The 27627-nt window shown below is 52.1% G+C and overlaps 1 protein-coding gene across 2 annotated transcripts in view; it reads right to left on the bottom strand.

Moving 5' to 3' along the window:
• Positions 1-2970: 2970 nt before the first annotated feature.
• The window catches only part of PHGDH (phosphoglycerate dehydrogenase), a 31142-nt gene continuing 6485 nt past the window's right edge, over positions 2971-27627 (bottom strand). Inside the window, exons 1-11 of one of the 2 annotated variants that reach the window (XM_067034206.1) lie at positions 26628-27542; positions 24706-24771; positions 21879-21933; positions 21692-21790; positions 12475-12607; positions 11796-11944; positions 10077-10229; positions 6679-6811; positions 5300-5430; positions 4135-4372; positions 2971-3276 (exon numbers count right to left, since the gene is read on the bottom strand). In XM_067034206.1, coding sequence (XP_066890307.1) covers positions 3122-3276; positions 4135-4372; positions 5300-5430; positions 6679-6811; positions 10077-10229; positions 11796-11944; positions 12475-12607; positions 21692-21790; positions 21879-21933; positions 24706-24771; positions 26628-26737 — 1422 coding nt within the window. In that variant the 5' untranslated portion in view covers positions 26738-27542 and the 3' untranslated portion in view covers positions 2971-3121. Of the gene's footprint in view, positions 3277-4134; positions 4373-5299; positions 5431-6678; positions 6812-10076; positions 10230-11795; positions 11945-12474; positions 12608-21691; positions 21791-21878; positions 21934-24705; positions 24772-26627; positions 27543-27627 lie in introns of those variants that run through there. The other variant, XM_059058999.2, reaches the window with a different exon arrangement.

Below are 27627 nucleotides of genomic sequence, written 5' to 3'. Positions count from 1 at the left end.
CTTGAGCTAGGGCACTGCTTTATCTAGGATCTTCTTGTAAAATAGCAGTGGTTCAGGGGCGTGAAGTTATTTAAGTTATTAACTTATTTACTTGTAGAAACTTTCCTCCGGCACCCCAGCAAGAAAGGGGCACTTTGGAGGAGAGAAGATGGCTTCTGTCCCTGGGGAGGAGGGCTGGCGTGGGCAGGCCGCCCTAGGGATAACAGGACACTGGGCACAGGGGGATGCTAGGCCTGCCCACTTCACTGCTTGCTCCAGGCTGTTCGATTCACAACAGGCACCAGAAAATCCGAGATAAAGCCCTGCGTGAGTGCTAATCCTGCATCAGCTGACTCCCTTCCCAGGCCCTCTCCAGGTGCTCGCTGAACTCTTGCTCTATTACACCAGCTGCAGCTGCCACCCAGCAGCCCCCCTCGGCTGACCCCCATTGCCTGCCCCTCCTCAGCAAGCTGTTTGGGGGCCCTCCGTCTAGTTGGCAGCCCTGGCAGGACAGTGTATGCCTTTCCTAGGATCTCTGGAGTGGTGTCTGTAGTCATGCGAGCAAAGCCCTTATTCACCTGAGTTCTTTTTTGTTAATTTTTATTTTACATTGGAGCATAGTCGATTAACAGTGTCGTGTTATTTTCAGGTGTAGAGCAAAGTGATTCAGTTATACATGTACATGTATCTGTTCTTTTTCAAATTCTCTTCCCATTTAGGTTATTATAGAATATTGAGCAGAGTTCCCTGGGCTCTACAGTAGGTCCCTGTTGTTTACCTATTTTAAATACAGCAGTGTATACGTGTCAATCCCAAACTCCCAATCTATCCCTCCCTCCCATCCTTCCCCCCTGGTAACCATAAGTTCATTCTCTTAGTCTCTGAGTCTGTTTCTGTTTTGTAAATAAGTTCATTTGTGTCCTTTTTTGGGGGGGGGGGGCAGATTGTGGGCAAAAAATCACCCAGGACAATCGACAGCAGGAGAGGATGGAGTGATGACTCTTGATAAAGGCATTGAGGCCTGTTACACGCATCTCAAGCAAGAATACCAACATGTCACAGTATATTGAAACAGATGTGGAGGCAACTTCTGGTCTCCAGGGGACATACTAAACACACACACACACACACGTATGTACGTACGTACATTTCTGAATCTCAGAGTCCCAGGAGCCAGCATTCGGAGGCCAGTTCCCTCCTGTCCCAGTATTTGTCTGCCTCCCTCACTGAGCTTTCAGCAAACCTTCTGCTTCCCAGCCAAGACGCACAAGAAGGAAATTCCACTCTAAAGTTAGGCGGTGCAGAGATGCCACAAACCACAGAGAAATGTGAAGGAGTAAACAGCACCAGCTGGATCTTAAACTTAGTCTTGCCTTTTTAAATTTAGGAGAGTTAACGCGGACAGCCACAGGACAGGGTGGTACAGTGAATGTGTCCCATGCCTTCACAAGCCACCCATGTCTAGGAAGATATTTGGGGATGCTCAAGTAATTTGGGTTTCTAGAATTGTTTTGACCACCTTAGAGCACAGAATATGGTTTGTCTAGGGGCTTCTGAGAAGAGGCTGAAAGGCTGAAGATTGAGCTCAATTTTTCACTAAGTTTTAACTTATCAATCTCAGCCTGGTTTTCTAGCTATCGATGGGCTCCAGTGCCCATTGCCCCCACCCCGCCCCCAAATGCTTCTTGATCTCCTTCCAGGCAGAGAGAATGGGCTGTCTGATGTCAGGACACCCCATGTCCAGATCTGGCAGAACATTACCACAAGGGCAAAGGGAGGGCTCTTTGGTGCATGGGATTCTATGTAAGCGACTGAGACCTGGTTGTCTGCTCTTAAAGAAAGACATAGGGATGAAGAAACCAAGTGCCTCGGGCTCTATACCACATTTTTAAGCCATTCAATCCTGAGAGACGTCTTTATCCCTCTTTCTGACGAGAGAACAAAGGCTTAGGGGGATTAAACACTGTGCTCAAGGTCAAAGCAGCTCAAAGCCACCTTGCTGTTCAGTTCAGGCCCATCCCCTTCCAGGTCGGCTACTGCAAGGCCCTAATACATGTTATGAGCTCACAGCGGAGGTCAGCACAGCAAGCGGTTACTGGTGGAGCTTCTACCGACCTTTGTTTGGTTCAATCACAGCTCTGAGGCCACAGTGATGGGTTTGCTCCTGCCACTGTCAATCAGCTGCCCGGCGCCGGGCCTTCTTAGCCTGCCTTGTCTCCAAAACAGATGCTGCTGGGCATAAGGTAGGAATGGATCATCCCCTACAGATGGAGTAAAAAACCCTCAAAAGGTGAAACCCTTAGGGTGCAAGAGTACCATTCTGCCATGTTTTGTGAAAATCATCTTTAAACAAAAAAATCATGTAATATACTGCCCAGCCCATACTGAGCTGGCTTTGTGAACTCATCAAACATCCTCAGGCCCTGTGCCTTTACTCACACTTTCTTCCCCTTATGAAATCTTTCCAAACATCTCCTGGGAACCACCATCCACAGCTTCAATTACTTCCTCCTCTGCTCTCAGCAGAATTCATACACACCTGTTGTGGCACTTTCCTCACTGCTTCCAGTGACCTCTGTGTGCTCTGTCCCCCCAGCAGATGGAGACTTCTACGGCAGCCGTCTGAGCTTTAATCCTCCTCCTCCTAGGCAAAACATCTAACCCAGTGCCTGGCACATAATGCTGTACATGTTTGTTGAATTATATTTTCAATGTGCATCTAAATTCCCAGATGGAAGGGATATCTGAAATAGCATAGGAATTTGCTCAAATACCTTGAGTTTTGTTCCGGTAAAAATGCCTCTTAAAAACTTGAGAGACAGGAGAGGGGGGGTCCTCTTCAGAGTACCCACAGGCAGGCATGCAGTCCACCCATCCGGATCTCCTTTTACATGTCCTACCCTCCTGCAACAAAAGCCCAGCCCCACGGCTGCCTGCGGATGCCCTCTGGTGGCTCTTCAGGGTAATGACAACACAAAAGTGCCCGGAGAGTATGGGGTAGGCTCTTTATTGGGTGGTTATTGCTGTACGACAGGGGTCAGATGCGACACAAGCAGTGTCAGCCCCAAGAATGTGGCTCTCCTCTCCCAGTGGGTGTGTTTCTTCGGAAAATCCCACGAGGCTGGGACAAGTGAGCCCAAGGTTAGAAGTGGAACTGGAAAGCCTCGGTTGCGTGCTGCTTCCAGGGCTCCAGGCTGGGCAGCAGGGAGGAGATGCCCATGACGTGCCAGGTCTCCCCATCTGACACCATTGAGGTCTGGTAGGACAGCAGCTGCACCTCTGACTCTGCCAGGAGGCCTGGAAGTAGAAGAAACCCCTGGTTGGCACAGGGCTTGGGGGAAGGAGAAGCAAGAGGCTGGGGGCAGGCTCACAAGTCTTGAGTTCCCAAGACCAGTGTTGCAATGGGGGTGATGGTCTCAGAATCAAAGCGCTGAGACAGGGGACAAAGGGCTCTGCCCAGGGCCCTGACTATTCTGCAGGCTTTAGGAACACCCTGGCCATCAGGCAAGGCAGGGGAGGGAAGATCAGCCACAAAGAGCCAGAGCTGGACTTGCTGGCGGCCAGTTTTATCCAGACCATCAGCAAGGGGGAAAAGCAGGGGAAAGTTCCCCTGGGCAGCTGGCAACAATAGTGAAATTAGGCCCTTTGAGGCCTGTGCACACACTCACTCTCTGCCATACTTGGAAGTGCTCCAGAACTCCCAGTAGCCTGAGCGCCAGGGGGCAGGAGCAGATCCAAGATGCCCACGACATCTGGAGGGGATGCCCTGACATGCTTTGTTGGATCAGGCTGGCCACCACCGGGCCTGCGGTCAGAAGGAAACCAGCAACTTAATTCTGAGCTCCTGGGATACAGCTCTACAGGCAGTTCTCAACTGTGTCCTTACTGTGGTGAGCACCTGCCTCACAATAGGGGCTCTGGAGCCCTAGCCCCGATGCACCGCTCTACGACCTTAGATGAGGCACCTAACCTCAGAACTCCAGACCGGCTCCCCAAATGTTCTTGAACCTGCTGCAGATCCAGTGATGCCGTCAGGCATGGAGAGGGGCTGAAGGAGGCAAAAGTCCACGGAGCCCAGTCCCAGGACAGAGCCCTCAACACACCCACCGCTGCCTCAAGGGCACCGGCCGGCCCGACAGGTCCCTGCCTCCTCACCAATCATAGTCGGCAGCATCGCAGGGTTGGAGGGGTGAGTCCTGAACATGAGCAGGGGCAGGCCCCGGTGGAGAGGCACCTCTGGTCTGAAGACAGCCCCGTTGAGTGCCTGCAGCACAGGCGTGGTGCCCTGGACCCAGCCCACGGCCTGGTAGGGGGCACCTGCCAGGGCCACGGTCAGGAGGCATTCCCCGCAGCCCTGCTCCCCTGGTGCGGCAGGGCTGTGGGAAGTGGTTACCTGCAGAGAAAAGGCAAAAAGGCACAGTGACGCCCACCCCCTCCCTAGGCCTCATGGCCAATGTACAGGGCCTCAGCCCTGCTGCCACGCTCAGCAATTCAGGGCGGGGGTGTGGGGGGAGAGGGCAGCTGGGGCAGCCTGGTGGCCCCGAGCATGAGCTTCCTCCCTAAAGGGAGGGCAAAGAGATTTACCAGGTACAGGTAAAGGCTTGGACTGGACGGTGGGAAGTGGGGAGAAGGTGGGAGGGGCTGGGAGAAGGGCTGGGGTGAGCAGGGCCATCACCAGAGGCTGATCCGGCCTGGTCCCTCGTGCCCTGACTCACTGCTCCCCGCACAGAAGCAGTGGCCTGCCTGGGATAGAGGAGAGCAGTGGGGGCAGACGAGGGGGACGTGAGAGCTCTACTGCCCACTGCTTCTGCCCGCTTCCACTGGCTGAGAGACGCAGACTTCAGTCTAAAACGGGAACAGGAAGGGAAGACGCCAAAGGGAAGCCAGGAGGGGCGGCAGAGGCTAAGAGGATGTGTGGCGAGCTCCGGGAGTCTGCAGACTAGCCGGGAACCCGGGCGCCGTGGTAAAGGAGGACTGGTTGGAGAATCAGGGGCCTAGCACACGCGGGGCTATCTCCCAGCTCCCAGCCTGGCCCCTCGATTTCCTCAGCTGTGAAATGGGGTTCCTGCTGCCTCTCCCACTCACAGGGCACTTATACACAAAGCACTTTCACGGGTATTAGTTCACCCGTAGCGATGATTGGGGCCGGTGGTATCTCCACTCTGCAAGTGAGGAGATCACAGCTACTTCTCACAGGCAGACACTGTCAGCTGCAGGACGGGTGCCCAGGGCTCCCGCTCGGGGAGCAGAGCTGCAAGGTGCTCTGAAGGCAGGCGAGATGGAGGGGGGATGGAGGGGAGGGGAGGGGAGGGGTGCGCACATTGAGGCCGGCCTCTTTCACCAGCAGCTTGGCGTTCACCAGGTTCACCTCGGCCTGCCGGGAAGCATCCTTCAGGAGGCCAACGATGACGGCGGGGGTCAGGCAGTTGCCAGAGTTCTTCAGGGACAATCCTGGGGACCCAGAGAAGCCGCCGTAAGGCCACCGTGTGTAGAACAACAAGGGAGTGGGCAGCACATCACTGGCCCCGAGCTCTGGATCACGGCTCCTCACTGACCTAGGGGCCCAGCTCCAGCCTGCCAGGCAAACTTCTGCTTTCCTCTGCAGGCAGAGAGGTGGCCGGGGTGGGGGACACACCGGGGGTCCAGGCCAGGACACCGGGGACGCTCTACACCAGTTTAAGAAACTCTTTTCCAGAACCCAGCCTAACTCTGCTGCCCCGCACACCTGCCCCTGGCCTGTCTGCCCTGGCCTGCCTGTCATTCCCCAAAGGGACACTTGAAAACTATCCTACCCTCATCCCTACGTGGCACTCATGCCCTTGCCAGTCTCAGGAAGTGGAAGCAGAAAGGGGCGATTAAAGCAGCTGAGCCCACTTCCCTGTCTTGTCTCCTTGAGGCCTCGGCACCCCGGCCAGTGAGGCCCCTGGCTCTGCCCCTGCCTGGTTACCGGCCATGCTCAGGGTCTACCTGCCTCCACTCCAGTCTCTCCCCAGGTGAGGGGATGCCCAACAGTCAACGGGGAGGACAAGCCCCTGCAGGGTTCAGGGGACCGGGGCCCTCCCAGGTCTCTCAACCACGCCTGCACAGGGCTGGACTCACTGCAAAGGCGGCCAGAGCCTGCGGAAGGGCAGACAGCGGGTGCTGCTTCCGTCCCCACTTCTCGGCTGAGCAAATGCCCCTGCGGGCATCAGCCTGCCCGAGGGCCCACCTTAGGATGTCACAGAGCAACAAAGGTCCTCACCGCCTGCCTCGTCTGACACACCTGCCCCCGCTTTCACTTCACAGGTGAAGAACTCACAGCTCAGAGAAGGGAAAGTCCCACAGCAGGTAAGCCACTGGGTCAAAACCAGAATAAAATGTTCTGTTGCTTCACCCAGACTTCCTCCACCAATCCTACCGCCTCTCACGTGAAATTCCAAATCTTACGGAGGTCCCTCTTGCACCCCAAACGTGCACGTCTTAAAAATACCGCATAAGCGTGATTTATGAAAATTAAGTATATTTCCCAATAACTTTTTGTACCCATCCTCCTCAGTAGCAAGCAAGCCATACTCAGACCGAAGGTGAAACGTGGAGTCACAAGAGCGGGGTCACCTCTGAGTCCCTCCCTCCCTGGTCTGTGACCTGCAGCAGACACACCCGGTGGGGTGCCGAGTCCACGCCCCTCTTTCCTCTCCCTCTGCAGAGTTCCCGGCTCACCCTGTGTTACCACCTGGATGGTCCCTTTGGGGGACCCAGCCCAGGCTTGCATCAGTGCCCCAAGAGCTTCTGCCAGACCAATCCAAGGCTTGGTGTGTGGAGAGAAGGCACTGGTAAGGGCCTGGGCGTTTACCTGCAGAGAAAGGGGAGCAGGGCAGAGGTCAGGAAGGGATGGGACGGGGCACACCTGCCCAACTCGGCTCCCAAACAAGGTCTTACTGCTGAGACTTAGCTCCACGTGGAGAGCAGGTGGCATGGGGCCACCCTTGCTTTGGGTGCCTGGGGGGTGACAACCTCCATTAGCCACCAACAAGGTGACAGCAACCTGTTCCCATAGCTGAGGAGAGCTTTAGAGCCAGAAAAGGGCACAAAAGGCTAAGGCCACTTCAAACTGCCAGAAGGGAGTGGGAAGTTGGGGAGAAGGACATCTCCCTCCTCTCTGAACATGTGCCAGCGCCCCCAACCCCTCCACCGGAGACTTGTTTCTCCTGTGCTGGGGAAGGAAGACGGGTCTTTGACATAAAACGCATGGGGAGGGATTCCCTGGTGGCGCAGTGGTTAAGGATCCACCTGCCAACGCAGGGGACACGGGTTCGAGCCCTGGTCTGGGAAGATCCCACAGGCCGCGGAGCGGCTGGGCCCGTGCGCCACAACTACTGAGCCTGCGCTCTAGAGCCTGTGAGCCACAACTACTGAAGCCCACGCGCCTAGAGCCCGTGCTCTGCAACAAGAGAAGCCACCGCAATGAGAAGCCCACACACTGCAACGAAGAGTAGCCCCCGCTCGCCACAACTAGAGAAAGCCTGCACGCAGCAACGAAGACCCAATGCAGCCAAAACTAAATAAATAAAATAAATACATTTTTTTAGAAATTAAAATACGAAAACAAAAACATATGGGGAGTCACAGATCACTTGGACCTAGAGTGGTATGTCCCTCTGGGATGGCATTCCTAATTTGCCTTCATTTTTATTTTCCATGTTAATTTTTTTAAATGTGTTTTTACATTGTCATAAAACACTCTGTCAAAATATCACAATCTGTAAGGCTGGATTTATATACCATTTTTGGGGGGCGAGGGGTCATATGCCGCTCAGCTTGTGGAATCTTAGTTCCCCAACCAGGGATTGAACGCAGACCATGGCAGTGAAAGCACAGAATCCTAAACACTAGACCACCAGGGAACTCCCTGGATTCACGTGCTTTTGGTGATCCTATCACTCTTTAAATGTTGACTCCTGTGAAGTCCACCACAGGCCTGCTGGGCAGTTGAAGAAGGCAGAAGCCACGTAATCTTCTGACGTTGTAAGTCTACGGTCTGGCTGGCTGGACCCCCAGCAGGGGCTTGATAACAAAAACCAGCTTATTCTGTGTCAAAATGTCTATTCCATCTTGTGGCTCTGAGTTAAGTATCTGGCCACTTATGCTGAGGCAACTTGTAAAGAGAACCATCTAAGAAGGATTTAATTAGAAACCCAGGTTGGATGCAAATCAATCAGGCAGCTCTAAGGTGTAATGAAAAGAAAACGTGGACGCTTCTATTCCTGTTTTCATAAAGATACAATTGACAGAGAATTAAAGAAGAGAGGCTTGTGACGACAGAAACAACCAAGGAGGCAGGACCCCCCCAGCAGACCCTTCTGTGTAAGGGGCATCCTGGTGTGATCACACCCTGCGGCCAGGCCCCCTTTGATCCTCTCCGAAGGGCACAGAAAGGGCAGTGGGTCCCAGAGCTGCAGGGGCAGAAGTGAAGGGCCAGGCCACAGCTGGGGTGTGAAAGCCTGCAGCAGGCAGCAGGACGGGGCTCAACTGAGAAGCCCCAAAGGCAGGCGCCACACTTGGTCAGGTGCCTGCACAGGCCAGGGCGGTGCTTCCCCCAGGTCTGCACAGTAAAAGGAGCGTCTGTCTTCTCTAGAAGACGAGTGGGAGGCTCCAGGAAGAGCCAATGCACTGGGGCACCAACCTGCCCCTAATGCTAGTCTGTGCCTCTCTTTAGAGCAGAACTGAGAAGACCCGGTAAAGAATGAGGGACAGAGGAGTTTCCCACGTGACAGAAGGGAGTGAGAAAGCGTGCCCTGTCTTGAGAAGCCCACAGACACAGTGCAGAGAGAGGGTGCAGACATGGATGGGTATGTGTCTTTGTTGACCACCGAGCTGTGGCCACTGCCAGGCTCTCCCAGCCTGCCCGTTGCACCTGTGATGGCCGTCCCCGAGGAGCCCCCCTATGGGACAGCAGTAGGCTCCTTTACTTTCTCAGGGTGTAGAGGCCACAGTGGCCTGGGCTCTTAAACCAGGGCCGGCAGGATTGAACAAAGCATCCTGTGTCTCTCCTGCCGCAGTTCTGTCCTCAGAAGCGAAAATGCCTGCGTTGAGGGTCAGCCAGGAGGGTCAGGGCCTACCCCCCAGCCGCGCCCCAACTCTCATTCATTATTGGCTCCAGCCGCGCCCCAACTCTCATTCATTATTGGCTCCAGGCAGAGCCACATGAACTGCAGAGAAGCTTACATCCTTTTGGTTTTGGTGGTGTTTTGTTGTTGTTGTTTGTCCTCTGAGAACTTAAAATTTATTTAAGAACTAAGACATAAACTCATGAAATAGGAGAGAATGTGGCTCACTGCAAAAGGGTCGGGATGGAGCTAGAAAGGCCAAGCAAGTCTTCGTGAAGGGGCAGGTGGCGCGCGAGCCCCGTGATGGACAGCTATGCCTTCCTTATTCACCTCCATATCCCCAAAGGGCTCTGACAGTATCTGGTACCCACTGGAGCTTAGGGACCATCTGAAGACTGAGTGCATGAGATGGGACTTGAAGTATAAGTCAGGTTCAGCTTGGAAGAGGAACACATGCCAGGAAGGGCCCACTGTGAGCGCAGTCAAGAAACCATGATTTGGGGAACGAAAGGGGGCCAGCTGGCTTGGAGGGTTCCTATGGGGAAGATGGGTGCAGGCTTCTGGGCAGGGCATCCCTGCCCAGGGTTCTAAGAGAGATGGGATGAAAGGCGAGCGCGCGGGGTTAGGAGGTGAGAACGCCCTCTCAGGGCTTCCTCCACAGGCCATCCCCCACCTGCCCCTACCTCGGGCATCCTGCCGTCATGCCAGCCAACTCCTTCACTCCCAAGGCCTGGGGAGAACAAAGGAGCCTTTCTCCAGAGCCAGGGCACTGGGAAAAACCACAGTCTCAGCAGTGAGCCTACAATATAAACAAGCTGAGTTGGCTCCTTGCTGCTGGGCCTCAGCTCTCAAGGCTAAGCAGGGGCAGCTCCTGCCATCCCACCCAGAGCGCTGGCTCAAGTACAGTCCCTTATCTTCGGCTCCCAGGGCTGAATCTGGTCCCAGCAACAACACGCCCTCCTGCAACTCCTTCCTCCGACCTCCGGGCCCAGCCCCACATGGCATACTTACAACTCCCGCCAGAGATTTCCCCTTCACCATGTCCACGAACTGGATGGCAATTTCCTCACCGCAGCGGCTCTGGGCCTCCTTGGTGCTGGCGCCCAGGTGGGGGCAGCTGATGACGTTCTCATGGTCCACCAAGGCCCGGTCCCGGGGTGGCTCCTGCCCAGAAAGAGACATCTCTGGGTGGGCTGCTACAGACGGCCCCAGGGAGTGGGAGGGGAAGAGGGCAGGGATGATGCTGCCTCCTACTTCCGTTTTGTCTGGGTGGTCGCTGGACTCAGTAATAACCGTCTTCCTCATGAACGTTCCATCACAGCAGAGTAGACAGAGCTGTAGACCGGATTCCAATCTCAGCTCCCCCATTTACTACCTATGTGCTTTTGGGCAAATCTCCATCTCTCCGAGCCTCAGTTTCCCTATCTATAAAATGGGTTACTACTACCTATCTCCTAACACTATTATGGAGATTATGCAGTAATAAAGGAGGTTCTCAACCAGTGGTAGCTGTTATAGCTGATATTGGTTTTTCCCCTCTACCCCCTGCCCCAACTCCAGTCCCCCCCTCAGCACTGACTGTCAGCTCTTAGCACAGAGGCAGGCTCTTTGTGGGCATTCCGCACGGGTGTTGCATCCTGGCTCTCACCAGGACAGGCGGCCCACCTGGCCACCCCTACCCCACCCTCCAGTGCCCCTTCCACCCCTTCTGCTCGCCGGGCACAATGTAGGGGCCTTGGACATGTTACTTAGGCCTCCTCTCTTCTGGTCATTCTCCCCAGGACTCTATCGGCTCCCATGGGATTTGGCCACATAGGTCTGTGAGTGCCGGCCGCAGAGTAGTAAGTGCCATGGGGAGGCCAAAGAGAGCAGGGGGAAGGTGCTGTGTCAGGGAGACGGCGATATAAACAAGGGTCAGGCACACCCTTGCCTTCGAGGAGCTGACGATGTAGCTGAGGGAGATGACCAGGACCACAAACCCAACGCATGCTGTGCCCTGGGGCAGGGAATAGACACTGAGTGCTACAGGGGGTCAGAGGGCCAGGGTCTTGCCAAGGCCACAAAGCTGGTAACCAGCAAACCCCCACTGCCTAATCCGAAGCCCGTGCTTTTTCCCCGATCTCCGATGCTGAGGTGGGATTTTTAAGAGAGGTGGACAGGATTCAAGTGGAAATGCTATGGGGTGTGAGGGCAGGATGGGGGCAGTGGGTGAGCAGATGCTACATCTCTGCTCCTGCACAGAGACCTAGGGACAGCAGCCTCTGGGACCAGGGGAACACGTCTAACCAGTATCCTCTGCTTCCTTCCCTCTGCGGGAAGAGAGGAAGGGAGAGGAAAGCCAAAAGACACTGGGTGGAATGTCTTCTTGGCAGTAGGATTTATTTCACCAGTGATCTGTATCAATACCTTCAACCCCTCTCTGCCTGCCCCGAATCCTCCACCTCAGAACTGATCTGCTGCTGTCTTCCTCTGAACTTATCAACAGGGTAGCCGTCCAAGAGCCCGAGCCCAGTTATGGGTCCTATATAAACTCTGAGCTTTGCAGAAGACAGCACATCTGCCTCTGTACCAGGCTCTGCACTGGGCTCCTCCAACCACAGACGTGTTACTTTCGGCGACACCATTTCTCCCGCTAGAGACAGGAAGCTCAGGTTCTTTGCACAGCTGGGCTTGCAGCCCAAGTGCCTCTGCTCTGGTCTCCTCTCCCCACCGACACTGGCAGGCACTCACCTCTGTGAAAACGTCCAGCGCGGCTCCAGCACACCGACCCGACTGCAGGGCCCGGAGCAGGGCGCCTTCATCCACAATCCCTCCGCGAGCACAGTTCACCACACGCACCCCCTTCTTGCACTGGGCAAAGGTGCTGTCGTTCAGCAGGCCTGGAACGGAGGGAGGAGCTTTCCTGCGGCACTGGTGTGGGGATCCCCGCGCTCTCCCCACTGCACTGGCAACCACACCAGCTCCAAAGGCCCTCTCTTCCTCCCACCAGCTCTTCCCCACACACCCCCTTTCTGGGGGACCACGGTCTTTCTGGTCTCGCTGCTACCTTCTCAGATGCTCTGGGGCAGGAGTCCTTGTCATGGATTTGGACCAGACTCAGTTTAGAAACATCTCAAATATCTCCAAGATATTAGTGCTTCCTGCAGTGGTCCCAGGAAGTACTCATAGGGTCACTGGTCCTACACGTTGACCCAGCCCACCCAGACTCTGTGCATTTCCAGCTAACTCACCCCTCCTCGGTCTGATGCAAGGCCGTGTAACAAAACATCACCATGCTCCATGCTCACAGGGTCTGGATGGGCCACCGCCACAGCTGGTCCTCAGCATAGGCGGAAAGGCCAGACTGAGGGCCCACCCTTATCTGGTCTGTGGCTTCTGTGGCCAACCTACAAGGTAGGGGCACACCTACCTGTGGTGGAAGGCAGGAGAGGTGTGTGCACAGTGATAAAGTCACAGAGAGGCCAGATCTCTTCCAAGGGCACCTGCTGCACACCGAAGGAGGCTGAGACCTCTGGTGAAATGATGGGGTCATACCCTATGGTCTGGGGAAGTCAGAGAGGGAGAGTAAGTGTCACTGTTAATTATTAGCACTGGTATTATTAGTCATGGCAACCATTTATGGAGCACTGACCCTATGCCCCGCACTACAGTTAGGCCTTCCCCAACACCTGTCTACCTCTCACGACAATACAACCGGGTTGCCACTATTCTTCTTCCTTCATTAGAGCTGAAGGAAGTGGAGCTTACACGCTGGAGGGGGCGGCACCAGAGTTCAAAGGCAGGTTTGCCCACCTCCAAGCTCTGAACCACAAACAGGTGCAGGAACAGCTGGTGTGTGGTTGGACCGGTGGAGCTCAGACGCCCTTGGAAATTGGGGAGCCCACGTGAGGCAGGACGATCCTGCGGGAAGCAGTGACGCAGTCGGAGGGCACGAGGAAAACGGGGGAGAAGCTGGCTCCAGCCGGAGGCCCCACAGGCAGAAGACAGAGGCAGGTGCACCGCCCACTTCAACAGAGTGAGGAAGAGATGAGGGAGGAGAGCGGTGCTGGTGCTGAGCGGGTTACCAAGGAGACAGGACGCGCCACTGGGGAAGAGGGTGAGACACCAGTGCTGACGCCAGCAGGGAGAGTACTGTCCCCTCTCTTGAAATTTCTTTTAACCAGACTTAAAGCGTGTCTCGTTTTGGAAGGCGTAACTTGGTGACTCATCGTGCAGAGAGGTATACATGACTAATGACAAATCGTTTCAACAAGGCAGGTTTGACTGGGGTGGGGAAGGACATCAAGAGGAGGAAAGTGAGACATAAAGGCACCATGGGTGGGGAGGACCCAGAAAGAAGCCTGGTCTGGGCTGGCAGGGGAGGGGGTGGGCCCCCAAAGCAGAGGGACCTCCCTGAGGCTGCGGAGAGGGAGGGAAGTTTGACTCCTGGGAGATGGCGACAGACAAGAAACTCGGGGGTGTAAACTTCATCAACACTATGAAATCAGCTAAAGGTCATCACATATGGATAGGAAGAGAGAAAGTTGGAGAAGACAAAGCTCAGGAGAGGGAAGAAAGGACACAGACTCATAGCTGATAACGGCAAACATCTTTAGCATTCACTATGCGTCTCAAACCTCCTTAGGTACTATTATTTCCCTGCTTTACATATGAGGAAACTAAGGTGGAGGTTAAATGATTTCGCCAAGGTCCTAAGAGTAGCAAGTGGTAGAGCTGGGGCACAAGTATTCTGACTCCAGGGCCTGCACTCTTAACGCCTACCCTCTAATCAGGGGTGGAGTGAGCAGCCCACAGCCCCACCTGAGAAAACAGGAGTAGAATGAGATGGAAACATCTCTCCCACATCAGAAGGAATCTTGGGTGTCAGCCACACACCTCTCAGCAGGGGCAATGCTTTAAAGGTTGCCAAGGCAGCACAAGCAGCAGGGATGCATGTGCAACCAGGTGAGAAGCATCCACCCCTTGCAACAGCGAAGACCTACCCACTTTCTGGTCTGCCAGGAAGCCTTCCCAGGGCTCTCTCCATGGGCTTGGCCCACGTCTCAAAGGCATGGATGTCCCCAAGAAGGCCGGACAGCCAACTGAGCTGGGTAGGCTGGCAGGACCCAGGATACGGCCTCTGAACCAGTGAACCAGGAGCTGGACCCGAGTCCTGCCTCAGTCAATGTCGACTGTGTGTCAAGGTGCAAGTCAGTGCCTCCGGACCTGGGTCCTCAACTCTACGTAAAGAAGCAGGTGGATGATTTCAAAGTCACCCCCTGCTCTGACTTCCAACAATTCAACATTCCATGATAAGAAAGCTCCCTTAGCCCTGAGAAAATGTTCCGAGTTGGCCCAGGATTAAACAAAAACAAACAGAGAGAACTTCAACACTGGTCATCTCTAGGTGGTAGGATTAATTTTTCTCCTTTGTGCTTTCCTACGCTCGTTTAACTTTCCCCCACTGATCATGAATTTCTTTTGAAATCAGGGAAATATACAAGTTATTTGAGAAAATAATGGCACAGAAGATTGCTATATCAAGTCAGCACTCCTAGAGAAGAAACTGAAAACGGTTATGAACAAGGTGTTGCTTTTGGACCACATTCTTCATCATCAGCCTTGTGGGACAAAAAACACCAGGTGGGTCCCACTCTGACCTCCGGCAGAGGTTTGGGAGAAAGAGGCTGCCTCCCCGACGCCCTGCAGGATCTTGAGCTCGGGACCGCCTCAGCCCCACATGGCCATTCCCCCAGAGGTAACCTCCTCGTTTCTCGTGGGGAGAGGATCCTGCCCTTGTTCTCACAAGTCTTCTTTGTCCATGGGCTCTGAGGCTGGTTGGAACAACAGCCCCATTCATTTCTAAGCCAGATGTACTTTTCCTCATGTGGAGCAGGAAGAGGACAGGGACACCAACGGAGGTCACACAGCCAAGCCCGACGGAGGGGGTTCATGCAACGCTATTGGCTCTGGCCTCCTAGGAGCCAAGAAGCAGCATGGGGCTGCCGGGAGGAAGAGTCCTGCAGGCCAAGCCTGGCCCAGTGCCTCCGCTGCAGCTGCCTGGGACTAAAGGGAAGTGGACGGCGTGGGGTGGGGGGAAGAGGCGGGATAAGCATCTGCCACAGTGGTTAGCAGGCCCCGGCTCAGCTTTCTTTCACAGAGAAACAGTACCTCGTTCATCTGCAGACCACTGCAGGGGAAGAATTCTACCCTGTTCTCATTTTTCACTCAAAAGACCCAGGGCAGACAGGAGCTGAACTCAACTAAGGGCCGGGGTTCTTATATCAGGGGACCCCATTGCCAGAGATAAAAAGGGTGATATTGGGCCCGGGAGACCAATCCGGAGTCGGGTCCTAATGTATCCTGGATAGGTCAGATGTCCTCGTGTGCATTAGTCAGGGCACTCGCGGTTACACACATCTATTATTCCTAGAGAGGAGCCTTGGGGAGGTGCATAAAGGGGTGCCCCCCTCACCCCATCCCAGGACTCCTGATGTGGAGGCAGCAGGGGAACCCTAGCTCTTCAAGCGGTGCTCCAGGGTGACCTCCTAGCTGCCGTGCTAGAAGGCAGCCTCGGGAGGCTGAGCATGCTGTTCTCGGTGCCTGGCTGACCGTGGACGGAGGAGGGCAAGGAGGCCTTCAAGGTAAAGGGGCTCCAACAGGGGAGCCTGACGGTCATGTTCTCTCTCTACCCCAGAGCCAATCTTCGGGCTTAGCGTTGGTGCTCTCCCCCAACACGATGAAGCCTTACACGGAAACTCAGTATAAAACCAGATCAATTCAAAGGTGCAGAGGCGAAGGCCCAGAGCCCCACCGCCTGTCTTTCTGGGCCCACACCCCAGGTCTTTATTCTATATCTGAAAATATTTGAAAATCACCGCTCTAGGGCACTAGGAATTCCAGGTACCAGACTGAGATGGCAGCTGCCTGTCCTGCGAATGGCTGAGCGCAGGGACATGGGGCAGGGACTGATTAACCAGCAGGGATCAGGAATAAAGACGGCGGTGGTGGAGTGGGGCAAAGAACACCAGACTGAAGCTCAGGAGGCCCAGAGTCCGAGCTGGACTCCACCCCCTACTCGTCCTGTTATCTCGAGCATATCACATAACCTCCCTGGGCCTCAGTTTCCTTATCTGTAAAACTGGGGTAATAATATTGACCCCAGAGGGTCATTGTAAGCACAGTATCTAACACAGCAGATCTCAGTAAATATTAGCAGGACCTGAAAGAATCGGTGACAACTGGTGCCTCGGGATCAACGTCCATCCCTCTGGGCTAACGTCAGACTCATCACAACACTGGCCACAAAGAAACTGTTAAGAGATGCCGGTCTGCTCCTCACAGAACACCCTGAAAAGAAAGTGGAAGGCTCAGCCCCTGGCTGGCTGGGGTCTCTTGACCCATTCTAGGGGACAGGCCAGCTTGAATGAGTTGAGCCTCCAGAGTTATGACCTGTTATCCAGCAACACTATTGAGAAAAAAGTTTCAAGCAGAAAGAACATTACAGAGCGTAAGACCCAGATGATTCAGAACACCAGCAGGCTGCAGGCTGCTAGAATTATCCTGAAATCCACATCTGCACCTGTGGCTCAAAGCAAAGACAGCAGTTGCTCTAAGGTGGAAACCAAGGCTCCTTCTAGGCCTGTGCTGGCATAAGTGGGCTCTTCCCCCACCGATCCCCACCTGGCTAAGTTCCCCCTTCCTTAAGTGACCAGACAGTCACAAAGAAAGAAAGGGAAAGGGGTGATCCACCCCCAGTATCTGAGCCCAAGAAGGTCTCTCCTTATAGCTCCTGTGATACGAACGGGAGACCTTTTTTTTTTTTTTTTAACTATTTAATAGCTTTTATTCTACACATTTATAAAAGTAACAGTTTTACCAGGGAAATAGTTTTCACCCAGCCACCATATATCTGAAAGTATCATGTTGAAGTATAAACTCAAAACGAGGCCAGGTAGGATCAGTGATACTGGGGCTCATAATGTAGGAGCTGAGACTTCCCCAAGTCTGGAGGAGTTCCATGACCCTAGAAGAGCAGATACTGTTGTCACCTGGAGCAAGAACGGTAGACAGAGGTCCTGCATCAGCTACACTTTTTAGTATTGGTGAAAATGAAAACCGTGCATCTGTTTTGATGCCTGTTCAGTCACACAAGAGAAAGCCATGAATGGTTTCCCGCTTTCACAGTCCAGTTTGCTTAGGGAGGACATTTTCCCTGGGCATGTTGGAAAAACGGGGAAAACCATGATTTCATCTGTTACACTTTTTTTTTTTGCACACACTCTTCACCAAAACATTTTCCTTGTAACAAAATGAAACTATCCGAAGAGTAGTTTCGGATAGTTTAAATCCTGATACCTTAGAGAGGGTCAGATAATAGTTGTCCATTAGCAGCCTAATTAGTGATTAACAGCCTGGTGACAGATCAGGAACAGGATAAGACCCCAGGTGCCAGGAGAGAAGAGGATGATGAAGATAACCTTTACAAGCTTTGCTGTTTCGCCGGAGCCAGCCCAGCCAGAACTACTCAAAGTGTCCCCTATGACTACTGGTCCACACTATGTCTTTAATCAGGTTGTTCTCCCAAGTTACTGTAACAAACTCAGTCCTTAATAATTTGACACCATTGCCTAGGACCACACAGTAAACTCACTGCCAGGACCATTTCACAGTTTAGAGAAAGTGGTAGCCCATTGGGATGATGGATGTTCACAGACATCAGGGCTCACAGGGCATCTGCGTCTATGTTCACACCTCCTCTTCACATGCTGGCCAAGTGGTTATCCGGTCTTGCAGGTATATCTGCAGAGATGCAGGACTCACTCTCTCCTGAGACCATTCATTCCATTGGGGGCCAGCTCTGTAGCTCTGCCTCTCCAGCTTACACCTAGTGGTCCTCCCTGGATCTATTTCTTAGAGAGCGTGACCCTTCTATAGGACTTCTATTTAGCTATTTGAAGGCCTCCACTATGACTCCCAAGTCTTGATGGGCTCAGTGACCCCAGTGCCTTCAGCCCTTTCTTAGGAAACACAGACATGAGCTCCCTCACCATCACCCTCTGTCTCCAAGGCTTTCACAGTCTCCCAGAACTTGGGGTCTTTGACTGCTCAAATACTCACACAGGGGCTGATCAGTACACAGCATGAAGAATGTCACCTCCCTTGCTCTGAATGTCATACTTCTTTTAATGCTGCCAAAAGTCACATAAACTTTTCTATCAATCATATCACTCACTGTTAACCACGCTGCACTGTTGTCAAACAAAGGCCTCCTCCCCTAGAAAAAGCCTTTTATACTCACCTCTACACCCAAGTCTAGTTGCTCTGGAGGCTCATATGTAGGGCACTGATGTATCCCAAACAAAGTTTCTACTAGAGTGCCCAACTATTCTAGACTTCGAATGTCTTTTAGGACCTGATTCAGCACTCTTAAGTATTAACTACCTTTCTCCCTGCTTCCTGTCATCCACAAATGACACATCATCCAGGCTGTTGATGAGAATGGTGGACAAGGCAGAGCCCTGCACCATCCTGTACAATCTCCCTACAGACTGAATCGGATCCATCTTTCAACCAGTTACTAAACCCTTAGCACCACGCTCACGGTCTCCATCTTAACCCCAAGGTATCATGAAAGACCTCACCAACGCTTGCCAAAGTCCACATCTGCAAACAATCTAAATGTCCATCACTGAGGGAATAGCCAAATAAAAGCAATTTATCCCTACAAAGGAATTCCATGCAACAATTTTTAAAATACAGTAGATTTATTTATTCCAAGACATATGTTTTTATCCTAACAACACGCACAATATTCCATTCTCTCTAGAAGTAGAACTCCTCTATAGGCATAGAACGGTATGCATTCCATATAAATGCATAGAAAAAATCTGAGATGACACAGATCAAACTGACATTACCTGTGAGGAAACTGATTGGTATGGTCATCTAGGAGACCTTTATCTATATTTCAGTTTTTATGAGAATGCACTGACTTATTACATGAATACAACATAATTTTAAGTAGTCAAGATATATGACATCTAGGGAGTCCCATGATATTACCAGTTTAATACTGATTTCCAAAGAGAGACCAAGACTGGTTTGAAACAACTTGTGTTTCGTAAACGCTAACCAGACAGCGTCCTGTTTGGATGCTGATAAATCATCTCTTTTACAATTTGTTCAAGAATCTTCCTTCCTTGCCCTTTAGCAAATCTTGCTCTCCACAACTGCTTGAACCGAGGTTCAGATGATGCAGGTCAGTGATCTGCTGCCCTGAGACGAGATTAAGAATGTGTTGGGACCTGGAAACATGTTAAGGAGCTGAGTCAACGTGAGCAGCTGAGCACGAAGAGACACCACTTGGACCAGTGGGAAAGGACAAGAGCCAGGCTGCTCTTGAGGGGCTGGGGTTGGGGGGATATCCCTAGGTGTGTTTGGGGTTTTCAAAGAGCATGTCCCAGAAGCAAGACAGTCTAGAGTAACCCTCCAGAGACATCTGGACAGAAGAAACCCCCAGCGAAGCAGCTACATGCGGCAACACAAACACGGCACCCACATCCTCAAAACCATGCTGGGAATAAAACATGTGGACATGTGGTGAGTGCTATGCGAGAGACCCAGATTAACACTCATAAGCAGGCTCTAGGCATCTCTGAGCTGGGCCCTGTCAGTCACCTCCGCTGTTGACGCTCAAGATCCTACATCCCTCTGTGCCTCTAGGAAGCAGCCCTGGCAGCGGTTAAGTAGCTGAGTGGTGCCAAAGGAAGAGACAAGCTTATCTTATCCATCACTTCAATTATTCAAGACATGAGGTGGGACTTCTTGTCTGACTTAAGTCACTGCCAAAGTCACAAGTCCTTGACAATGAGTGTTCCTGAGCTAGAAGAGCCTGGTGTGCTGTGGTACCGTGCGGAAGGGGAGTGCACGTGACAGAGTGGCTGCTGGGCCTGGCAACCATCCCAAAGTCACTGCACCATCAATGAAACGCTCACCTGTTTGGTTACCTGTGCCCTGAGTTTTACTTCACCCTGACCCCTGCTTTTTTTTTTTTTTTTTTTTGTGGTATGCGGGCCTCTCACTGTTGTGGCCTCTCCCGTTGCGGAGCACAGGCTCCGGACGCGCAGGCCCAGTGGCCATGGCTCACGGGCCCAGCCGCTCCGCGGCACGTGGGATCTTCCCGGACCGGGGCACGAACCCGTATCCCCTGCATCGGCAGGCGGATTCTCAACCACTGCGCCACCAGGGAAGCCCCAGACCCCTGCTTTTTGATGATCAGAAATTTTCATGAGCTGAACCTTTACCTTGATCCCTCACAAATGAGGAAAAAGGAGAAAGTGCCCCCTGTGGCTTATGGCACCTCACCACCCCTGCACAACCACCCTTGCACAAAGGACATGGCTTTGGTTTGTTTCCATGATCAATGGATCCTGCTGGGCCACACCCACCTCTCACAGGGAGCCAGAAAAATGTCCCCACCGTTCCCAGTGCCGGGGGGGGGGGGGGCGCTTAGAAACGATGTCTGGCTGACTTTAATTAATCGGGTGGGAAGGAGAGGCAGGGGAGAGAAGATGTGGATTGTGGTACAATGGGATGCCCACCTGGTTCTTGTCCATCGTCCATTTACTGCGAGCCCTTAGCGAAAACTTACAAACTCCAGAGGTCGACATAAAATTAAGGGTCAATCTATAAAGTCTCTTCTAACGCAGTAAGGGTGAGAGGGACATACAGAAAGGAAGGAGAAAGGGAAAAAGGGACAATTCCATAGCAGCTCTATGTAAGTTTTTCTAGAACTGAAATGATCTGATTTTCAAAACCATTTTCCTTAATGTTTAACTAAAGCTTTCCTGGCTGCAGTTTGAACCCACAATCCTTCCCTCAACAGTCACAGGAAACATGGAGACGGCCACCAGCCGACCCAGCTGCCACACCTCTCTGGCCCACCCGGGCAGTCCTGTGGGCTTCCTCTCTTGGCTGAATGGCCTCCCGCCTTGGCAAGGTCTCCTGGATTGGCCCCGGGGGCTGGGGGTGGCACTGCTACTGATGACACCCCTCCCTCAACCAGAAGAACTACTGAGCTCCCAGCATAGGATAAGAGAGAGCCCCGGTGGGCGGTGGGGGGTCAGGGATGATTTCTGAGAGATGTGTGAGCTCTCTTGGCCACCGTGGGCTCCACGATCATTTCACAGCATATAGGCAAGCACCTTTCAATCTCTTCTGGACTATGGAAGGGAGCTAGAAGACAGATGGACAATTGCTCTGTTTTAAGGTTATAAATTTGCTCCTGTTTTCTGAATTATCACAGAAGACAGAAGCAGCAAAACAAGGAGGCCCTCGCAGAAGGGGAGGAAAGGAAGGGCAGGATACAAGACCCCTCTCAGCTCCATGGGGACTCAAGGCAATTACTCACCCCAGAGCTGAAGGACCTCCACCAAGCATTCCCAGATGTTGAATTCAAGGGTCTAGATCAGCAGGCCAATGTTCCCTCCCTCCCTGGCTTCGCCATCCATTCACTCAGGGGCTCTAAGGGTGGGGGGGGAGTCAGGCCCTCCTAGGGCAAAGCCTTTAGCTTCTCTCAGGCCAAGCTGCCTCCTCCAAAATTGCTATGGGAAGCCCCACATCAAAGTGGTCTGGTGACCTCTTACCTTCATCCCAAAGGATTGCATCCGGGTGGCCACCTCTCTCCCAATTCTGCCCAGCCCAAGAATTCCTAGGATCTTTCCATTCAGCTCTGTTCCCATGAACTGCAAACAGGCGAAGAAGCGGAAGTCAGCACCCAGAGTGGACCTCGGGCGCCCAGCCAGGTGGGGTGAGGCAAGGCCGGCTGCTCACCTTCTTCCGCTCCCATTTGCCGTCCTTCATGGAAGCCGTCGCCTGGGGAATCTGCCTGCAAGGACAGACAAAGTCAGCGGGCCCACCCAGACCCTGCCAGCCCAGGAAGGAGGCACAAAGTGAGGGCTGTACAGACACTACTTCTGCCGGGCATCCCCCCAGGGAACCAAGCTCAAGCTGGGTCTGGGGGGCTTAGGTTCAGAAACACCGAGGATGGTCAAGGGAGGGTAGCGGGGGGAGACCCTTGGCAAGACCTGACTTGGAGCCCTGGGATTTGTCTCCAGCTAGGTGTCTGGGAGGAGGTTCTGAGTCCATCTCAGCGGCTGGAGTATCAGCCTGAGTGACTCTGGGCATGTAAAAAGCAATAGCTAATCCTCCAGGGTTTGTAGGGATAATGAAATGGGGTATTGGTGGATTTTGATAACATCAAATGTTCCAGAAATTCAAGAATTTCCATTTTCCTATTCCACCCAGAGCTATAACCTACAACATCTTCCACTGTATCAAGGGACAGCTGAATACTTACTCTCTCTTGAGAGTTAGGCTAGACTGGGGTGGGCGGGTGGTGTAGTCCAGACACTTCCAACATCCACACAACCTCACCACACACACACACACACACACACACGCTCCACAGCTTATCTCCTCCTATTGGTCAACATGGAGGTCTGAGTCTCTATGTGTTTTCTGGAGAGGACAAAGGAAGTTAGGGCAATGTGAGAGGTCAGAGGGCAAGATGTGTCATGTGGGACATGGCCCTCCAGAAGCCCTCCAGGCTTCTCCAGAAGCTAGAAAGGAAGAGACAAGAAACAATGTTTAAACATCAGCTCATTTAATGCTCACAACTGCATGGGGATGGGGTGTGGCCACTGGGGGTTAAATACCTCACCCAGCATCTCTCAACTAGAAGTAGCGGAATCGAGTCAAAACCAAGGAAGACATCCCCACCAGTTAGCCTCCTAAGTATTTAAATGCAGGCGTTCCTGCCCGCCACAAAATTCAGAAGTGTGTGCATGTCTGCGTGTGTGAGAAAGAAGAGATTCCAAGATAACTGTTCCTGTATTTCCACTTCACTGACTTCTTATAAAAAGCATTCTTTCCTGTCGACACGTTACCAGGACACAGACTTCCATCTGAGGGTGAGGTTGATGGGAATCTCTTCTACGATCAGAGTCCCACGAACTCATGGGTAAACTCAGCAAAGCTTATGTAACAAATTCATGGAAGAAGCTCCATCTCACTGCTCTGGCCCATGGGGCCTCATTTCAGGAATGTCATTTAGGACAATGACTTGCCTTGAGGAAGTGCTCCCTCCTCAGCAAAGCCAGCCAGATCAGATGCCTCTGACCGAGTGAGACAGAGCCCCCAGCTCTGGCCTCCCGACCTCTGCCCACCTGACTGCAAGGTGCCATCTAAGAGGTGTGCGTGCAGCACCACGGAGCACAGGAGACCCTCATACCCTCCCTCTGGGCGCTCCACCCAGCTGGCTGTGGTGCCTCCCCAGGTTTCAACATTTCGGGATCCTCACCAGGCCAGTTGGGGAGGACCATGACACGGGCAAGGGACCTCCCAAGAATTATACGGAGGCCAGCCTGACTTACAAGAGAAAATAAAGCAGGCAGAACAGTGGAATCTACATTTGTTGTGTTCTCCTCTCTTTTTTTCCGTGTCCTTGTTCTTCTCCAGCACCTCAGGAACAGGCAAAATCTGTTCAAAGTCCCCCAGCGTGAGGCCCATTCAGGCCTGCTCTCCACCCACATTGCCCGATGCTCTCAACTTTACCGTGTACACTTCCCACCCCCTCTACCGCTGCCCTGCTGGGAAAGCGGTCTGATTAAACCAGCACACAGGGGTTATGAGAGACTGTGATTCCTTCTCATGGGGTGCTTCTTTCTTGGTTTTGATGATGAGTGAGGTCATGATGAGTGGCTGGCGACAGGGTGCTTCCCCTAAGTCATACCACTTTGCCTACTCCTTTAAGTGAAGCTGGTCTTGGAATAGGAGGAAGATTAATCCTGACTCGCAAGGGAAGCACCGCCTCCAGAAAAAAAGTGAGAGAATTAGAAAGCTGCGCTGGGATTGCTCCCTCACTCCCCCCAAAACCAAAAAAACCCACCACTGAATTTAATAGCACAAGTGTCACCAAGGGCATCAGGCCCCAACACTTCTCCAGATGTTCTGGGAGATCCAGACAGCCAGCTTAGGGACCCCTTCCGGGCTGGGTCCCTTCTGCTGTGCAATTCTCCCTGTTCTTCCCTTTCTCCAACCTCCTCTCCTCTTCACTGACCAGTGAATATCAGCGAATACCTAAGATCTCAGGTAGAAATCTTGGGGAAGAGTTAGAACAAAGGTGAACTCCTCCACTTCCTCTCCCAGCAGGGAGAACAGGTCTTGAGAAGGGAAAAGAATCATTTCTCAGCCACAGAACATTTCAGGCCTGAGTAGTGACGTGAGGGGTCCTGGCTGCCTGGGTTCTTTGGTTTAAGGATCTACGGATCTGCGAAGGGACCCAGAGCATCTTCCCGCCCCCCCCACTGACCCACTGCCTGTTCAACAGCAGTGTTCATACAGTCATTTTACCACCCAGTACAGTAAGAGTCATGCACATCCTGTGTGTTTGCAAACAACCTGAGAAGCCACCTGACCTTGGTGTGCCAGAACCTGTGTAATGAATGTTCAGTTGAGGACTGACGGCCTTGAAGGTTCTTAGCAGCCTGGCTGTCACCAAGTTGAAGTCTTTCTAAGTTTCTCGGGGTCAGTTTGCTTAGAGAGTCATAATAATTGACAGACCACAGAGAGTGATTCTGCTCAGAAGTCAGGGACTTACCTGGCCAGGCACATGATCATCCCACAGGTGAGCTCCGCAGCGCTGAGGCTGTTCCCACTGGGGGTGCTAAAGATGGAAAAAGATGGGGGACAGCGGTCAGCCAGACACAGGATTCCCATTCCTGTCCCAGTGGGAAGACTCTAGTGCACGCTGTGTTCTCTCTCCTGCTCCATAAGCTTACCTGTTCTTTTTGTTTGTTTTGTTTAGTTTTATGGGGTTTTTTTAATTTAAAAAAAAAATTGAAGTATAGTTGATGTATAATATTATATATGTACAATATAGTGATTCACAATTTTTAAAGGTTGCACTCCATTTATAGTTATCATAAAATATTGGCCATATTCCCTGCATTGTACAGTATATCCTTACAGCTTATTTTATACCTAATAGTTTGTACCTCTTAACCCCCTACCTCTATGTTGCCCCTCCCCCCTTCCCTCGCCCCACTGGTAGCCACTAGATTGTTCTCTATATCTGTGAATCTGTTTCTTTTTTGTTATATTCACTAGTTTGCTGTATTTTTTAGATTCCATATGTAAGTGATAACATACAGCATTTGTCTTTCTATGTCTGACTTATTTCACTTAGCATAATACCTTCCAAAACCATCCACGTGGCTACAAATGGCAAAATTTCATTCTTTTCATGGCTGAGTAGTATTCCATTATATATATATATATATATATATATATATATATATATATATATATATATATATATATATATAAATAAATAAAACATCTTCTTTATCCATTTATCTGTCGATGGATACTCAGGTTGCTTCCATATCTTGGCAGTTGTACATAATGCTGCTATGAACGTTGGCATGCACCTATCTTTTAGAATTAGCATTTTTGGTTTCTTTGGATATATACCCAGGAGTGAAATTGCTGGGTCATGTGGTAGTTCTTTTTCTAGTTTTTTGAGGAACCTCCAACTGTTCTCCACAGTGGCTGCACCAATTTACATTCCCACCAATAGTGTACAAGGGTTCCCTTTTCTCCACATTCTCGCCAACATTTTGAACTTACCTGTTTTTAGTGAAAACCCCTAACACCACGCCACTGCCCTGGGCTCTGTGATGCCCTCCTGCCCTAACCCCAGGGCTGGAAGAAAACCCCTTTGCCCTGGCTTTATGTTTTCCTGTGGAGGGACCTCCATTCGAGAAACACACTCATCTCTCTACCCAAACTCACTTCTCCCAGGACAGAGAAGTATCTCAATAGATTGGGAGAGATACGTGTGGCTCAGCCCTTCTCTCTCTCTCCTCTTACTTTAGGATCTACCTGCCTACAGAAAGTACAAATCCTTGCTGTTCCATGCCATCAATCTTTTTAAAAATTTTTTTATTGGAGTATAGTTGATTTTACACAGTTGTGTTAGTTTCATGCCATCAGTCTTATCGAGGCTGTACTCATGACAGATACAGAGGTCAGCCCCTTGCCCACAGGTCTTTATCAATTTGCCCAACCTGGCTTCTTTTTAGTAACAAAGCTAATATTTTTATCTCCTCCTGTTTGACTTTTCCTCCTATTTCTCAATAAGTTTTGCACTGAGAAATCATCCTCACAAGTTAAATCATAGGGTAATGTTGACTCTACCCATCTTACAGAAAGGAAAATGGAGATAATACCCGTGAAACTATTTTTCTTTTCTCAAAGGCTTTTTCTTGTTGCTCTTGGAATAATTTATTAACACACGTGTTCACCCTTCTTTCCCTCTACTGGGTCTTTTCTTCTCTGGAAATGAAGGTTATAAGGTGAAAAAAGGTAAAGAGATCCCTTTTTTTTTTGGGGGGGGGGTACGTGGGCCTCTCACCACTGTGGCCTCTCCCGTTGCGGAGCACAGGCTCAGCGGCCATGACACACGGGCCCAGCCTCTCCGCGGCATGTGTCTGAGAATCCTTTTATCTTGATTTTTACCTTTTTAAAAATAGAATCTCTTGGGGCTTCCCTGGTGGCGCAGTGGTTGAGAGTCCGCCTGCCGATTCAGGGGACGCGGGTTCGTGCCCCGGTCCAGGAGGATCCCACATGCCGCGGAGAGGCTGGGCCCGTGTGTCATGGCCGCTGAGCCTGTGCTCCGCAACGGGAGAGGCCACAGCGGTGAGAGGCCCACATACCGCAAAAACAAAAACAAAAACAAAAACAAAAACAAACAAGGATTCTCAGAGTCTGTCTTTCCATAAGAACACCTGGCTTCCTGTCTCGCCCAGCGAATGATCAGGCTACATGGGATACAGGAAGAGGTGCGGGGACCAGGGGGCTGGTGCCTCTGGGTCCAGGGCAAGATTGGAGGATGAGTTATTGGTTAACATTTCTTCTGTTGGATATTGACCTCAGGCAGACGATTGGGTTGGTTAACCCCTACCCTATGGAGGGAAGGGAGGGGAAAGTCTTGAGGACAATGAGGCTCCCGAGGGAAGAGGAAAGGCTCGAGGACAGAGAAGTGGAAGGGGTTAACCTTGCCACACCACCTACATGCCAGACCGGAGCCGGAAATGAGTGTTGCCTAGCGCTGGCATGCTGCCATGACCTTTGCCCTGGGTTTCTGCAAAAACAGCTCTAAAGGGGACCCCTTCCCTCTTGTCCCTGGAGTAAAGAGAAACTGGGTTCCCGGCCCCCAAAGGGTGCAGGGGAGTGAGGAAGAGAGAGACTGGGAGAGTCCGTCTACTAGCAAAGGTTATGCAGCTGCACAAGGGAGACCATAGTCAAGCAGAGCCAACAGAATCTGGCTCCAGATGACACAGCCGAGGGGGAAGGGCAGGGCTGAAGCACGGACTGAGACAGATCCACCAGCATTCTTCTGATTCCCCAACCAGGCTGCAGGCGTGCAAGCATCTAGGGGGCAGGTTTGTGAAGTATTTTGAGGTTACAAAGAGAGCCTCTGTGTCAAAAACCCGGGGCACCGCTAAGCTGTGAGCAC

Source organism: Kogia breviceps, chromosome 1 (assembly GCF_026419965.1).
Source record: "Kogia breviceps isolate mKogBre1 chromosome 1, mKogBre1 haplotype 1, whole genome shotgun sequence".
NCBI classification, from domain to species: domain Eukaryota; kingdom Metazoa; phylum Chordata; class Mammalia; order Artiodactyla; family Physeteridae; genus Kogia; species Kogia breviceps.
This window is presented reverse-complemented; position numbering and strand designations above follow the sequence as displayed.